The following is a 13,464-nucleotide window of genomic DNA, read 5'->3' as shown; positions in this document are numbered from 1 at the left end:
AAAATTCTCAATAACTAGTCTTAAACTCTAGATATGCATTTATAGAAATTATTAATAAATTTTAAAATTATTTTCGATGTAAAAAAAAAAGATCTTAACATAATTTTATATTAGACTTCATCAAAATTAGTTAGTAAAATAGATATATTTTTAATAAAATAATAAAATTAATGAATTAAATAATAAATATATTTTTCAAATTTATTTATTAAATTTAATGAGATATTTAATTTTGTTCATTTAATTACAAACTTTAACTTTTTACAAAACAGTTAAAAAATAAAATATGATTTGCTACTCGCAACCGTGCTCGGTTCAATACTTAGCCAAACTGCATGTCAAAATGATCAAATTACATTTCTTGTTTTTATCCCTAATCAGTTTCTAATCCGACCGTCTCCTCCAGGCATCCTCCTCACTCCGCTTTCCTCCCCATCCTAGCCACGCCGCCATTTCGGACGCCGCTTCCGTTCTTCTTGAATCTCTTCATGGCACTGTCTACGATGGTTTGCCTCGTGATGAAAGTATAATAGAAATTTATTGTATGGAATAATAAATCATACCTTGTTGCGATGAAATTTGGAGAGAAGAAAATACTGGATGGAGGAAGACGCCTCTTGTTGTCAGAAGAGCGATCACAAAATCGGAAAGCTCTCCGTAAATCCGCAAATCAAATCTCGCAATCTCAGATGTTCTTCTTCAATGTGAAAATGAATGTTACGTTCACAACCCCTCTCTTCCTTTCTCCGTAAACCACCCTTGGGCGCACCTTCTATAATGAGAATTATCTCAGGGGTAAAAGAGGCTTTTTCCTAAAAAGAAAGTGGGCATGCCCACGTTCCCATTTTCTACATCTCCACTCGTCCAAGGTAAGTCACTAAGACTAGTTAGTCACAAAACTAAATAAATCGCATAGACTATACAAGGGTATAGTCACAAAGACTATATCAGAACATCTAATCCATACTTAGAGAAAATAGTTTGTGTGACAACAAGCACACTGAGCGATAATTGCTAAGAAGATTGTTACACCTTATATAGCCGATGCTAACAAAGTTATTACACTTTACTTAGCCGTTTTTTCAAATGAATTAGAGACATACTTATTATGGCACATAGCCTCTTTCCTAGCGGTACATATTCGTTATCCAGAAAACATCCAATCTCTTAGTAACACAGCCATTATCTTGAAAATATCCATATCTTACTATTTATCCAAATTAAATCATCTTCATTTACATTAATATGAACATCTCTAATCCCTTATCATGACTATTATGTCAAGAGCATGTTCCATATTCAATATTCATAATCATTTCTATACATAACAGAAATGGATCGACCAGTAAATAACATCAAAAGATGTAAATTTATTTAATCTTCCTTTTTAGTTAAAATATATTCATTCTAACCAATCACTTTCATAGTTATGCTCCATAGAGCGAATCATCAATAGTCATAGGATACATGTTAAAGTAGCAGCCACTGATTAAAATTTTAAGTAAACAACTAAATAATCATAAAGGGAAAAAATCGAGATTAGCTTATAATTTCAAAGGTCTCACATAGTAGAGAAACAATGATCCATTACCCTACTACTTTTATTGTCGTAATAGCACAAGTGGTATGAAACACATTCTATGATGTTATTCTCTTTACTAAAAAGAGCGTATGTTTTCCTCAAATTTAACATCGTACAAATTTTGATATAGACATATCTAATATCTAATCCTGAATTCAACATATGAATTCCAATATGATCGTCAACAAGTTTAGTAAATAGTGAGTTCACTTACTTCTATTATTATTCAACATAAATGATCTTGACACAATTATCAAGGCGACCTTAACTTATGGATCTGTCTCTAATCACAGCTACGTAAATTGTCCTATAAGTAATAGTTTTATCTCTATTTGAACCTAACAAATAGAGATGATTGTCCATATGAATGGATATCAACCTGCTAACATGCTCACTGAGATCTTGTATGAATGTAACAAAATCATATACACTGAATAAATTATGGCAAATTACACAATCAAATCACAATATTTGATTGCTATTACAATATTGTTACATTCTATGAAGTCTCAAAGACTTTACATATTCTTTAAATGATTCTCTAGTCATTGGCTTAGTAAAAGGATAGTATAGTATGTGTAGGGACATACTCAATAATTACCTTTCTTTTAGCCACAATATCCCTCACAAAGTTATATTTTATCGCTAAATGCTTGTCTTTGCTGTGATATTTGAAATCCTTAGAACAAACTATTGCAATTTGACTGTCACAGTAGATAGTTATTGGACTCCCACTGTCCTCAGAAATCTTCAGATGCTTCAGGAACCTTCTCAACTAGACTGCTTCTTGTATAGCCACTGAACATGCCACATATTCAGCTTTCATAGTTGACAAAGCAACAATCTTGTTTCTTGCCACTCCATGAGATGGTGCCACCATTAAGCAAGTATACATAGCCTGATGTAGATTTTCTATCATCTAGGTCTCCAGCCTAATGTACATATGAATAAACTTTCAGACTCATATCTGATCCTTGAAAATAGAGACAATAATCTATTGTCGCATTCATATATCTAAATATCATTTTTACCGTCTTCCAGTGTCTCGTTCCTAGATTTGACTGGAAGTGACTGACTAAGCCAACAACATAATTGATATCGGGACGTATACACAACATAATATACATCAAACTACTAATAGCACTGACATATGATTTTTTATTCATTTTAGCTCTTTTATCTAGAATTTTGGGGCACATACTCTTGCTCAAAATAGTACTGATCCTATCCAAAATCTGAGTCAGATGAAGGCCGGCGGAAATGACATTGGTGTTGACGGAGAGGCGACTTTAATGCACCCTATTTACGTACATCGGAAAGGTGAACCCCCACATGGAACCTCCAAAGGCTGTGTTAGAGACCAGAAACTAAGTAAAAAGTCTCCGGCGCAAGCCCTCCGACGCTCAAGTCATGTCTTTTTTCCCCGGAAGAACAGTGTACGACTGAAAAAAGAACTGTTGAAGATGAGGGTGTATGTGTACGTACCTGGCCAAGAAAGAGGACCTCCCTTTTTATATGACGTTGCATACCTTAGAGCCTGACTGTTGTCAGAGAATGTCGGGTGTCAGAGTCTGTTGAGTGAGAGAGGTTGTGCGACGACCTCCTATTGGTAGAAGGAAGGTTCCACTCTCAGAGAATGATATACCACTAGAATATTTCCTAGCGTTTGACAATTATTCTCTGACAGGAGGTTATAATTCTCTGACATTGTTATCGCTTAGTGCTTTCCGTCATGCCCAGGTTTAGCTATAGCCAGCTTAGGACAACTGCTCAGATGTGCTACCAGGACTGAGCCTTGATGATGAGCTATGGTGAACTGATCAGGTTTTATATGAAACTGCGGCGAGAGATCCATCTTTCATGATTTGACCGTTGAAGGGTCGGTTGGGCGTTGTCTCAGTAAAAGTACTAGGATCATCTATACAGCTTGAGTTCAGGAAGTACGATCAGTCGGGTGCAGGCTAGGAACTAGTCCAAGCTTAGTGTTATGTCTCAAATCTGGTGACCTGCCCTGCCTATGACCGACCAGGAATTATGCGGATCTAGGGACCTACCCTGCCAGTGACCAACCAGAAATTATGCAGCTGATGACGTAAGATAGTCTAACTTCCGTCTCTCCTTGACTATTGACTACCACGTCTTTTTAACTTTTAACTGTCACACCCCCTTGACTTTTGACTTCCTGGCCTTATCGAACCCCTCATTTACGCACCGTATCAAGTACCTTTCACAATAGGTGTATGATCTACGTTGTAATTTGACATGCTGAAATGATATAACATTATTTATATAAGATTTTTGTGACAGACCCAAAAATCTTTTAGGACGTTCTCTAATGATCATCACCTCTAAGTTGTATTTAGCTTCTCACATATCCATTGTATCAAATTGTGATGACAGTGATTTCTTGACTTTATTCACATACCCTATGTTATTTTCAGCGATCAACATATCATCAACATATAATGATAAAATGACATACTTTCATTTTTCTCTTTTAAAATGCAATGATCCTCATTGCTGATCTTGAAATTATAAGATAAAACGACTTCGTTAAATCTTATGTTCCATTATCTTGAAATATGCTTTAGCCCATATATAGACTTTTTAAGTCTACATACTTTCTCCTCTTGACCTTCAGCAATAAAATCTTCTGGCTGAACTATATAGATTTTCTCGTCAAGCTCACCATTAAGGAAAGCAATTTTTACATCCATTTGATGTAATTCCAAGTTACAATGTGTCACAAAGGCCAAAATAACTCATATCGATAAAAATTTTAGTACGGGAGAAAATGTCTCTTCAAAATCAATACCCTCCATTTGGGTATATCCTTTTACAGCTAAACGAGCTTTGTATCTGCTAATTTATCCATCATCTTTCCTCTTTATTTTGATAATCCACTTTTTTCTAATAGCCCTTCGGCTCGAAGGAATATCAACTAAGTCCCAAATATAATTTTGATTCATAAACTCCGTCTCTTCAACCATGCAACTTCTCACTTTTCTCTAACTCTACATCCCAATACTTCTTCAATAGATTGAGGTTCATCATCATCAACTGAAAGTGTCATCAATGCCTTATTCTCAATATCAAACCTCTTCTTAGGTTTGATTTTACTAACACTTCTTCATAAGTTGGGTTTTTGAGAAGTCAACTCATGACTTGACATATCGCTCCCACTTGATTGACTAGACTCAGGCATCCCTTTTGACACCTCTCTTGTTGATAATATCTCATCCTCCTGAAATAGAAGAACTCTTTTATCAATATCACCTCTGGTTGGGAACTTTGTTTCGAAAAAAGTCACATCGCCTATGAAAACAAAACTTTTGGAGGTCTCATGATATCTAATAAAGATACATTTCTTACCCCTATGTCCTAGTTTTCCATACATGTGAGAACTATCATAAACATAAGTGGTTGACTCCTAGGGTCTTAGATTACTCAAATCCAATTTTCTGTCTGTCCAATATCCATATGGGATAGATGAAACTGATTTTAAAGGCACCTTGTTAAGTATATAGGCCACAGTTATTAATGCATCTCCCCAATAGAAGATCAGCAAATTAGCTTGTGCCATCATAGACCTAACATTTCAAGAAGAGTTTTATTTCTTTTTTTAGTTACCTCATTTTGCTATGAAGTTCCAAGGATTGTCAGTTGTATAATAATCCCTCTATCATTACATATTATCTTGAATATATCAGACAAATATTCTCATCCACGGTCTGTGCGTAAAGTCTTAACTTTATGTTTTGTTTGATTCTCAACTTTGTTCATATAATGAATAAAGTAATCCAATGCTTCAGATTTATGAGTGGAAAACAATCTGTTTTATAGATACGCAGCATTCTTATCATAGAACCTGACAGCTCTCAATTCTATAGAGGAATAACTGTTTTTTGGTAATGCACTATTCGCATAGCTTGTAGTAGCTTGAATTATTGCATAAATATGCAGAAAATAGTTGCCACCGAAACAAAATTTCCCATAGCTCATGTTATATTCAAGTATTCAAGTTTGCTCGATGCTTTTCATTGCTAGTGTGTTCACATTGTGCCAGATGATGCATAAACTACGTGAATCGCCATTAGCACTCTTAAGAAGAGGGTTTGCAAGCATTGAAAGGGAAACAAAACAAAATCAGCAACCAAAACTAGAATGAAAAATGAGACCAATTCACAAGTCAAGGGCAACGAAAATCAACTTGGAGAATGAACACATGGTGATCAGAGGAGTAAAATTCTTGAGTCATCTAAGAAGGTAGTTCCCATCAATATCAATTCAAGATCGAGGAATTACACTTAAGTACATGTGGCCTGTATTAGACAGTTTAAACCTCCTATGACTGCTCAAAATAGTGGTCCTAGGAGTCAAATGAGTTTAGTTACCAAGGGTATCATGAACGCTAAACATGAAAATGAATAATAATAATAAATAAATAAATAAATAAAATCAACTCAAATTCTGGTCGTTCAGGCTCAATTCATCGAGCTATAGTCAATATGGGCCCGGCCCAAATACGCGTGTTCGCTCTTCTAACGGTCTTGCACTTCAATAAAAGCGTGAGAACGTGGCATCCCTTCCTTCCGACTCTGATACCGTCAGTAAGCTCAGCTTCATTCTCTTCCCGCCCATCGATCGAGCAATCGCCGACTCCACTTCGACCTCCACCTCCGCTGCTCCAGGTGCGAACCCCCTCCGTCTCTTTGTTATCGCCAGTCCTTCATCTTGCTTTTGGATTGATGCGGCCGAATCTCGGGCATTGTTTTTTTGTTCCATTTCGCATACTTTTGGCTTCTATTTGTAGATTGGTTCTGTAGATAGCTTGCACTTTGTTCTCCCTTTCTTTTCGATTTGATTACCAGATGCAGTGGATTAGGTGGGATCTTGCTAGCTGTTTAGTTGGGCATCTTGGGTTTTGTTAATTTGAGCTAGGTTTTTTTAGTTCAGAGGTCATCGTCGTTTGATTTTAGGGAAAAGAGTAGAACTTCTGATTTCTTGTTCCTTTTTGCATGAGCTTCGGTTTGTAGATTGGTTCTTATAGATAGTGTGCTCTTTGTTGATATTGTCTCCCGTTCTTTTCGATTTGATTATTACCAAATGCAGTCGATCTGATCTTGCTCTTTGGATGGATATCTTAGGTTTTGATTAATTTGGGTAAGGTTCGTTTAATCCAGAGGTCATCTTCGTTTGATTTTAGGGAAATAGGTAGAAACTGATTTCTTGTTCCCTTTTGATTGAGCTTTGGTTTGTAGATTGGTTCTCGTAGATAGCGTGCTCTTTGTGATCTTGCTGTTTGGTTTTGATTAATTTGAGTTAAGTTTATTTTTTAGTTCAGAGGCCATCTTCGTTTGATTTGAGTGAAAGATTTCTTGTTCCATTTGCTTGATCTTCGGTTTGTGGATTGGTTCCTGTAGATAGTGTGCTCTTTGTCGTTTCGATTTGATTACCAAATGCAGTCAATCTAATCTTGCTGTTTGGATGGATATCTTAGGTTTTGATTAATTTGAGTAAGGTTCCTTTAATCCAGAGGAGATCTTCGTTTGATTTGTTTGTACAGACTTTTAAATGGAAGGTCATCGTACCGATGATACTGGGAGTGTTGCTAATACAAGCGAAGTCTATATCGACGATGTTGTAATATGTACCAAGTATGGAGGTCGACCTCCATACTTCGTACATATTACAACATCGTCGATATAGACTTCGCTTGTATTAGCAACACTCCCAGTATCGTTAAAGCTATTGATGACAACGAGATACAAGTCGAAATAACTTGGATTGATGGTTCTGAGACCACAGAAATTACTAGTGATGTTACCGTAGTGGACAGAAGATTCAAGCATGGTAAGGTTGTTGCTTCTGCTGTATCAACACAACAATTAGGCCTTGTTATGAATGTCAATATTTCGGTTGATTTACTTTCTATGGATGGGAAAGTGATAAGAAATGTCTGTTCTAAAGATCTCAAACCCATAAAAGAAGTCAATGTCCATGATTTTGTAGTTCTGGGTTCTGCATTTGGCAAGGTAAAGAAAACCGTAGATATTGTTACCATTCTATCTGACGATGGATCCATATGTGAAGCAATTGACGTTAATCCTTTGAAACTGAGACCTCTTTTGAAGTACACTAGAAATTGCCCATACTATCCGGGTCAAAGGGTAAGATCTGTTTTAAACACTGTTTTCAAAAGTACTAGATGGATTTCTGGCTCGCGCAAAGCTAATCGTCTTGAAGGCACTGTCATCAAAGTTCACCCAGCTTCTGTGAATATCGATTGGATATATCCTTTGGATCTGAATGATACTGAGCTGCCACCTGTTGCTTGGCACAATCCGAAGGACTTAACTATGTTGTCTTTCTTTACCTACACACAATGGAAATTAACTGCTTTTTGTCAACTTCCATCTTGTCAGCAGCCACCATCTGTTGTTTCTAAAGGTACTTCAACTTCCAAAGAGACAAATGGCACCAAGTCGACTGAGGGTTCTCAGGAAAGCTGGCCTGACTTCGATAAAATGCTACAGAACATCTTATCTAAGAGAGAGATGAAAGCTTTGAAGAAGTCTTTGGAAAAAGAAGAAGGTTTGAAAAGTGTTTTTTCATATTAAACACATACACAACGGTTGATGTGATATGGCAGAATGGGACGAAAGAATATGAGGTGCAATCGACATCATTAATTCTGAGTTCTCAAAATGACGATCAATTCTTCCCTGGAAATTCTGTGACAGAAAAGACATTAAGCGAAGAAGTTGATTCTATTGAATGCAACCGTGTTGATGTAGTTGTAAGTGTGAATTTTGAGGATAGTATTGTATGTGTAAGATGGAGTGACAAATTAAAACAATTGGATCGTGAGGAACTTGTTAGTGCATATGATCTTGATATAGAATATAAGTACTGCTATGGCGATTTTGCTGTGCGCGTCTCTAGTACTCCAATAGATGATGTAACAATTTTATCTAACTTTGGTAACATAGTTGATTTTCGAGATGGTGATGTTGTAGTTGCATGGGCAGATGGGGTGATATCAAAGGTATGATTGATATAAATAATAAATTTCAAATCTATAAATATCTTAATTATTTTTTTTTCAAGTTGAACCTCAAGAAATTGTAGTCATTATTTTAAATGATGATGAAACTAGGGCGGATACATCTGACAGTAATGGACAGGTTATTCAATAAATATACCCTTGACTTGTAAATATTATTTTTTTTTCTTTTTTTTTTAATATTTATGTCTTGCATTCTAGAAAACTAATTCAGTGAACAATAGCGAGGACACTACAACATCACCAGAAGTTAGTGCTGGTGAATCACAAGAAGACAACATTAGTGAATATAAATTCGAACATTATGATATTACAGAAAATGCAACATCACGAGAAGTTACTAGTGATACACAAGAAGACAACATTAGAGAATATGAATTCAAACACTTTGATATTATTGAAAATGCAACGGATAATCATTATTATGGCGGCGATAAGACGGTAGTTGAAATCTGCTATATTTATTTTATTCTTAGATGTGAAATTTGTATTTACATTTAATTTGCATTTTATTATTGTATTAATTATATCAATCAAAATACAGGATAATAGTGGAAGGGAATGGGCTAGTAGAGTTCAACGAGAATGGAAGATTCTTCAGAAAAATCTACCTGGTAAGTCAATTATGGCCAAACCAACTGCATTAATTTTTCTTTCATATAAACTCTACTTGTGTTTTGTTTACAGATGATATTTACGTTCGAGCATTTGAGGAACGAATGGATTTAATAAGGGCTACAATAATAGGAGCAGATGGGACGCCATATCAAAATGACATATTTTTCTTTGACTTATATCTTCCTCCAGACTACCCTAAAGTCCCACCGGTAATTGAATAAATTCAAAATTATTAGTGTTTAGTTAATTTCCAAATTGTATTGTTTTCTACACTCTAACTTACAATATTATTCCAATTAATTTTGTAGTCGGTCTATTATTACTCTTTTGGCTTATGGATAAACCCAAACCTCCTCGAGGATGGGAAAATTTGTTTAAGCCTATTAAATACATGGACTGGTGAGGGAAACGAAGCATGGGTTCCAATACTTGACGGATATTAGATGAATATGGGACCCATGCTTCGTTTCCCTCACCAGTCCATGTATTTAATAGGCTTAAACAAATTTTCCCATCCTCGAGGAGGTTTGGGTTTATCCATAAGCCAAAAGAGTAATAATAGACCGACTACAAAATTAATTGGAATAATATTGTAAGTTAGAGTGTAGAAAACAATACAATTTGGAAATTAACTAAACACTAGTAATTTTGGATTTATTCAATTACCGGTGGGACTTTAGGGTAGTATGGAGGAAGATATAAGTCAAAGAAAAATATGTCATTTTGATATGGTGTCCCATCTGCTCCTATTATTGCAACCCTTATTAAATCCATTCGTTCCTCAATTGCTCGAACGTATATATCATCTGTAAACAAAGCACAAGTAGAGTTTATATGAAAGAAAAATTAATGCAGTTGGTTTGGCCATAATTGACTTACCAGATAGATTTTTCTGAAGAATCTTCCATTCTTCTTGAACTCTACTAGCCCATTCCCTTCCACTATTCTCTTGTATTTTGATTGATATAATTAATACAATAATAAAATGAAAATTAAATGTAAATACAAATTTCACATCTAAGAATAAAATAAATATAGCAGATTTCAACTACCGTCTTATCGCCGCCATAATAATGATGATCCGTTGCATTTTCAATAATATCAAAGTGTTTGAATTCATATTCTTTAATGTTGTCTTCTTGTGTATCACCAGTAACTTCTCGTGATGTTGCATTTTCAGTAACATCATAATGTTCGAATTTATATTCACTAATGTTGTCTTCTTGTGATTCACCAGCACTAACTTCTGGTGATGTTGTAGTGTCCTCGCCATTGTTCACTGAATTAGTTTCCTAGAATGAAAGACATAAATATTAAAAAAAAAAAAGAAAAAAAACAATATTTACAAGTCAAGGGTATATTTATTGAATAACCTGTCCATTACTGTCAGATGTATCCGCCCTAGTTTCATCATCATTTAAAATAATGACTACAATTTCTTGAGGTTCAACCTGAAAAAAAAATAATTAAGATATTTATAGATTTGGAATTTATTATTTATATCAATCATACTTTTGATATCACCCCATCTGCCCATGCAACTACAACATCACCGTCTCGAAAATCAACTATATTACCAAAGTTAGATAAAATTGTTACATCATCTATTGGAGTACTAGAGACGCGCACAGTAAAATCGCCATAGCAGTACTTATATTCTATATCAAGATCATATGCACTAACAAGTTCCTCACGATCCAATTGTTTTAATTTGTCACTCCATCTTACACATACAATTCTATCCTCAAAATTCACACTTACAACTACACCAACACGGTTGCATTCAATAGAATCACCTTCTTCGCTTAATGTCTTTTCTGTCACAGAATTTCCAGGGAAGAATTGATCGTCATTTTGAGAACTCAGAATTAATGATGTCGATTGCACCTCATATTCTTTCGTCCCATTCTGCCATATCACATCAACCGTTGTGTATGTGTTTAATATGAAAAAACACTTTTCAAACTTTCTTCTTTTTCCAAAGATTTCTTCAAAGCTTTCATTTCTCTCTTAGATTAGATGTTCTGTAGCATTTTATTGTAGTCAGGCCAGCTTTCCTGAGAACCCTCAGTTGACTTGGTGTCATTTGTCTCTTTGGAAGTTGAAGTACCTTTAGAAACAACAGATGGTGGCTGCTGACAAGATGGAAGTTGACAAAAAAACAATTAATTTCCATTGTGTGTAGGTAAAGAAAGACAACATAGTTAAGTCCTTCGGATTGTGCCAAGCAACAGGTGGCAGCTCAGTATCATTCAGAACCAAAGGATATATCCAATCGATATTCACAGAAGCTGGGTGAACTTTGATGACAGTGCCTTCAAGACGATTAGCTTTGCGCGAGCCAGAAATCCATCTAGTACTTTTGAAAACAGTGTTTAAAACAGAACTTACCCTTTGACCCGGATAGTATGGACAATTTCTAGTGTACTTCAAAAGAGGTCTCAGTTCCAAAGGATTAACATCAATTGCTTCACATATGGATCCATCGTCAGATAGAATGGTAACAATATCTACGGTTTTCTTTACCTTGCCAAATGCAAAACCCAGAAGTACAAAATCATGGACATTGACTTCTTTTATGGGTTTGAGATCTTTAGAACAGACATTTCTTATCACTTTCCCATCCATAGAAAGTAAATCAACCGAAATATTGACATTCATAACAAGGCCTAATTGTTGTGTTGATACAGCAGAAGCAACAACCTTACCATGCTTGAATCTTCTGTCCACTACGGTAACATCACTAGTAATTTCTGTGGTCTCAGAACCATCAATCCAAGTTATTTCAACTTGTATCTCGTTGTCATCAATAGCTTTAACGATACTGGGAGTGTTGCTAATACAAGCGAAGTCTATATCGACGATGTTGTAATATGTACGAAGTATGAAGGTCGACCTCCATACTTCGTACATATTACAACATCGTCGATATAGACTTCGCTTGTATTAGCAACACTCCCAATATCATCGGTACGATGACCTTCCATTTAAAAGTCTGTACAAACAAATCAAACGAAGATGTCCTCTGGATTAAAAGAACCTTACTCAAATTAATCAAAACCTAAGATATCCATCCAAACAGCAAGATTAAATCGACTGCATTTGGTAATCAAATTGAAATGACAAAGAGCACACTATCTACAGGAACCAATCAACAAACCGAAGATCAAGCAAAAGGAACAAGACATCTTTCCCTCAAATCAAACGAAGATGACCTCTGAACTAAAAATAACTTACTTCAAATTAATCAATATCAAACATGTCCAACCAAACAGCAAGATCACAAAGAGCACACTATCTACAAACCGAAGCTCAATCAAAAGAGAACAAGAAATCAGATTCTACCTATTTCCCTCAAATCAAATGAAGATGACCTCTGGATTAAAAGAACCTTACTCAAATTAATCAAAACCTAAGATATCCATCCAAACAACAAGATCAGATCGACTGCATTTGGTAATCAAATCGAAAAGACAAAGAGCACACTATCTACAGGAACCAATCAACAAACCGAAGATCAAGCAAACGGAACAAGAAATCTTTCCCTCAAATCAAACGAAGATGGCCTCTGAACTAAACAAAAAAACTTAACTCAAATTAATCAAAACCAAACAGCAAGATCACAAAGAGCACGCTATCTACAAGAACCAATCTACAAACCAAAGCTCAATCAAAAGGGAACAAGAAATCAGATTCTACCTATTTCCCTAAAATCAAACGAAGATGACCTCTGGATTAAAAGAACCTTACCCAAATTAATCAAAACCTAAGATATCCATCCAAAGAGCAAGATCAGATCGACTGCATTTGGTAATAATCAAATCGAAAAGAACGGGAGACAATATCAACAAAGAGCACACTATCTACAAGAACCAAACTACAAACCGAAGCTCAAGCAAAAAGGAACAAGAAATCAGAAGTTCTACTCATTTCCCTAAAATCAAACGACGATGACCTCTGGACTAAAAAAACCTAGCTCAAATTAACAAAACCCAAGATGCCCAACTAAACAGCTAGCAAGATCCCACCTAATCCGGTAATCAAATCGAAAAGAAAGGGAAAACAAAGAGCAAGCTATCTACAGAACCAATCTACAAATAGAAGCCAAAAGTATGCGAAATGGAACCAAAAAACAATGCCGCGTCAATCCAAAAACAAGATGAAGGACTGGCGATAACAAAGAGACGGAGGGGGTTCG

At 35.5% G+C, this 13,464-nt stretch overlaps 1 protein-coding gene across 1 annotated transcript; it reads left to right on the top strand.

Moving 5' to 3' along the window:
• Positions 1-7,230: 7,230 nt before the first annotated feature.
• LOC122029268 (probable ubiquitin-conjugating enzyme E2 23) lies at positions 7,231-9,487 on the top strand. The gene is made up of 5 exons (XM_042588203.1): positions 7,231-8,187; positions 8,235-8,630; positions 8,850-9,089; positions 9,193-9,262; positions 9,336-9,487. Exons 1-5 carry the CDS (start codon positions 7,231-7,233, stop codon positions 9,485-9,487), a joined length of 1,815 nt encoding a protein of 604 aa, XP_042444137.1.
• The last annotated feature ends 3,977 nt before the right edge of the window (positions 9,488-13,464 follow it).

The sequence above is a fragment of the Zingiber officinale genome, chromosome 10B (assembly GCF_018446385.1).
Source record: "Zingiber officinale cultivar Zhangliang chromosome 10B, Zo_v1.1, whole genome shotgun sequence".
Classification (NCBI taxonomy): Eukaryota; Viridiplantae; Streptophyta; class Magnoliopsida; order Zingiberales; family Zingiberaceae; genus Zingiber; species Zingiber officinale.
Note: the sequence above shows the minus strand (reverse complement) of the source record. Positions and strands in the feature narration are given on the sequence as shown.